The 3,396-nt window shown below is 33.0% G+C and overlaps 1 protein-coding gene across 1 annotated transcript in view; it reads left to right on the top strand.

The window, feature by feature from the left end:
- Positions 1–3,396, top strand: part of LOC106879572 (fibrillin-2) — a 276,076-nt gene that overhangs the window by 220,855 nt on the left and 51,825 nt on the right. Inside the window, exon 13 of the mRNA XM_052968473.1 lies at positions 1,639–1,758. Coding sequence (XP_052824433.1) covers positions 1,639–1,758 — 120 coding nt within the window. The remainder of the gene's footprint in view (positions 1–1,638; positions 1,759–3,396) is intronic.

Genomic DNA, 3,396 nt, shown 5'->3' with positions numbered 1-3,396 from the left:
ACTTTTAAAGATAACGTGAAATTTTGAACTTTTAAAGATAACATGAAATTTTGAACTTTTAAAGATAACGTGAAATATTGAACTTCAGATAGAATAAAATATAGCTATGAATAAAAGGTGCATAGGTTATGAATTTCGATATAAGAGATGAGGTCTTGAAATAAAAAGTTGCAGGAGGCTACTAAAAGTCATGTGATGGCCCTGAAAACACAGTATAATTAACAACTTGTTATGGTTGAGGTTTAACTCTAGGTCAGCCCTTATTTAGTAGACCTGTGATTAGAGGCTTTCTATTTTTAACCACTCAGTCTTTTTAGGGGTTTATTGGACTACATTATTTAATGTTCTTTCCTAATCTAAGTGGGCAAGCTGTGACTTTTTTCTAACTAGCAGCTACAGTGACCATGCAGAGGCTCTCACGTTGGCAATAGCTGAGTTAATGTGTGGACTTAGCTTTGAAAGTTTCCATTGAAAGAAAACCTATACAAAAAGGAAAAACTATTGTAATAAATAACATAGGCAATATCAGTAATGATAGTGATTAGATCTAGGAAAGTCATTTAGTTACAAGTTACTTGCTCTAAACTCAAACAGAAATGTTCAAATCCAAATATTTGTATTAAATGTAGCAATACAGCGAGGAGGAAAGAGAAGGGAAAAAATTGTAAGTCCTCCAAATATCTTTTCATAATAAATGCATGGACTAACAGCTAACAAAGCAAATATGACACTAGGTAAATACCAGCCATGTAGATCACAAGAAGAATATTTATTATGAGAAAGCCTTTGATATTAAAATAGTTAATCCTCAGCTAGTGTTAAACAACCACTGAGGAACCAATAGTTTGTGATTACTTCACCAGCATATAATTTCTAATGATTCAAACCTAACTATAAATAGGTATCATAAGCTCAAATGGATCCTCCATTAAAGTTGTGGGAACACTATAAAACTGATGAATGTTTTGTTAGGTTGCAGAGATTAATTCAAGTCCTCCTGTATAAACAATACAATCCAACTTTAAAATTTTTCATTATCACAACTCTAACAAATAAAAAATAATGAAAATATAAATAGAATTGTTAGAACATCAGACAAAATATCTTAGAGTATTTAGTTACTACCCTTTACATTCTGAGCTCAAGTCCTATTGAAGTCATCTTGCCTTTCAACTATCAGGAATTAATAAAATTAAGTACTGGTGTCAATATATCCCTTCACCAAAATTGTGTCTTTGTGCCTATGTAACAAATCAATATTACCATTAATGTCTGGTGAGTTGGTAGAATCACTAGAATGTTGGATAAAAAAAAAACCTTCGTGATATTAAGGTTCTCAGTTCAAATACCCCAGAAATTATAAAGAACAGTCTAAATATCAAATCATATTTAGTTTCATTGCTCTAGATTCTGGCTTCAGATCTCAACCAAATCAACTTTATCTTGTATCTTCCCAGAAACAATAAAATAACAATGTGTGATAAACTAAAATTTATTCAGTTGATATTCAGTCATTCCCAGCTATCAAAGGTTTGACTATCAAACATATAATTAGCAAATATACATATAATTAATAAAAAATATATACTGAAAAAATAGCAAGGTTTTGTTTATAAATTATTAATCTGTCTATTTCAGACAAGAATGAATGTTCTGAAAAAAATGGTGGCTGCCAACAGAATTGCATCAATTTCAAAGGAAGTTACAAATGTTCTTGTAATTCTGGTTACCAGCTTGTTAATACAACAAAGTGCACAGGTAGGTACCATGCAGAAATTACAGGATAATAATCAAATCAATCATTCAAATGAAATAATTTTAAAGCCAAATTGAAATAATTAGTTTCTGAAATAGTTTTTGATGAGCTGTTTTATTGAATAGATTCTAATCGAAGCTGTTAACACACATTTAACAACTGTAGCTGCAATTTTCTATTTTCAGCAGCACACATTAGAGCCAAAGCAGCTAAAGTCATTAGAATGTCAGCCAGAAAGAAGAGGAAGGAGTAACCTTGCTGGATATAGATGAAAGAATTAGTAGGAACACATTATTAGGCACTCAGTGCAGTAGAATTTTTGGCAGATTGACAGAACTTTTAATGTTTCAGATATATAGATGTGCCAGATAAAGTATAATCTATTGAATATTCAGGTACTTGATAGATCCTTGCTGTTGGTTAGCCACAGGGCAGCCCCAATCATGCAGGTCTGTAATCAAAATTGTTCTAACTGTAACCAACTCATCTCTTTGTATGTATAACACTACATTTCTTATGTCTCCTTTCTTTTTAAGATGACTTAAAAAACAAAACAAAATAATTGACTGGTGTTATTGATAATGTGACGAACCATGAAGAAACTTCTTCAGTAGCAAGTTGGTGATATATTTAGTGCTGGAGGTGGTTGCTGAAGAAGTGTTAGAGACCTCTATTAGTAAATGAGGAGTGAGAGTCTACATATATATAACACATATATACCATGAGCAAGGTATATTTTCTAGTTGTTATTAATGAGCCCAGTGTTTCAGAAAAATGTATTTAGTAAGCTTACAATACTAAATCCAATTCAAATCATCCTACAAAAGAAACATCATAATACACTCAGTGACATGATGTGAATTTGTGTCATCCTGAGCATGCCTTGAGTTTGCCACTAACATCAATACCACCACACACACACATGAAAAATGCAACAAAGAAGAACTGTCAACAAAAAATATCTTCCAAGGTAAACTAATCTCCATCATTTTACTTTTAGCTACCCTAGTGAGTAGAATAACATTATAATCCAATGAAAGTAAATACATTCTGATTAACTCAAGGATGCATTATCTCATGCTTACCTTTCTCCCTACTACACATGACAAGCTCAGAGGTAGGCAATGTAAAAATAAAGTGAAAGATATTACCCAAATAACATCCAATCACCAATCATCTCACCAATATTTATTTTTGTTTTAGCCATAGCATGATTGGTAACAGTCTTCCAATGCACCAATCACTGGGTCACAGCATTTCTATAGGTGAAAATAACAAAGGAGCATATGTTATTCAGTGCAGAACATATTGCAAAGGATTTTATTTAAAAATTAGCATTTTTTGTCTGGTAAATGTTTACATCCTTTACATAGGTAAAAGATATACATACATACATACATACATATCATCATCATCATCATCATCGTTTAACGTCCGCTTTCCATGCTAGCATGGGTTGGACGATTTGACTGAGGACTGGTGAAACCGGATGGCAACACCAGGCTCCAGTCTGATTTGGCAGAGTTTCTACAGCTGGATGCCCTTCCTAACGCCAACCACTCAGAGAGTGTAGTGGGTGCTTTTACGTGTCACCCGCACGAAAACGGCCACGCTCGAAATGGTGTCTTTTATGTGCCACC

The sequence above is a fragment of the Octopus bimaculoides genome, chromosome 6 (assembly GCF_001194135.2).
Source record: "Octopus bimaculoides isolate UCB-OBI-ISO-001 chromosome 6, ASM119413v2, whole genome shotgun sequence".
Classification (NCBI taxonomy): Eukaryota; Metazoa; Mollusca; class Cephalopoda; order Octopoda; family Octopodidae; genus Octopus; species Octopus bimaculoides.
The sequence above is the reverse complement of the archived record's forward strand: the minus strand, read 5'-3'. Positions and strand labels throughout refer to the sequence as shown.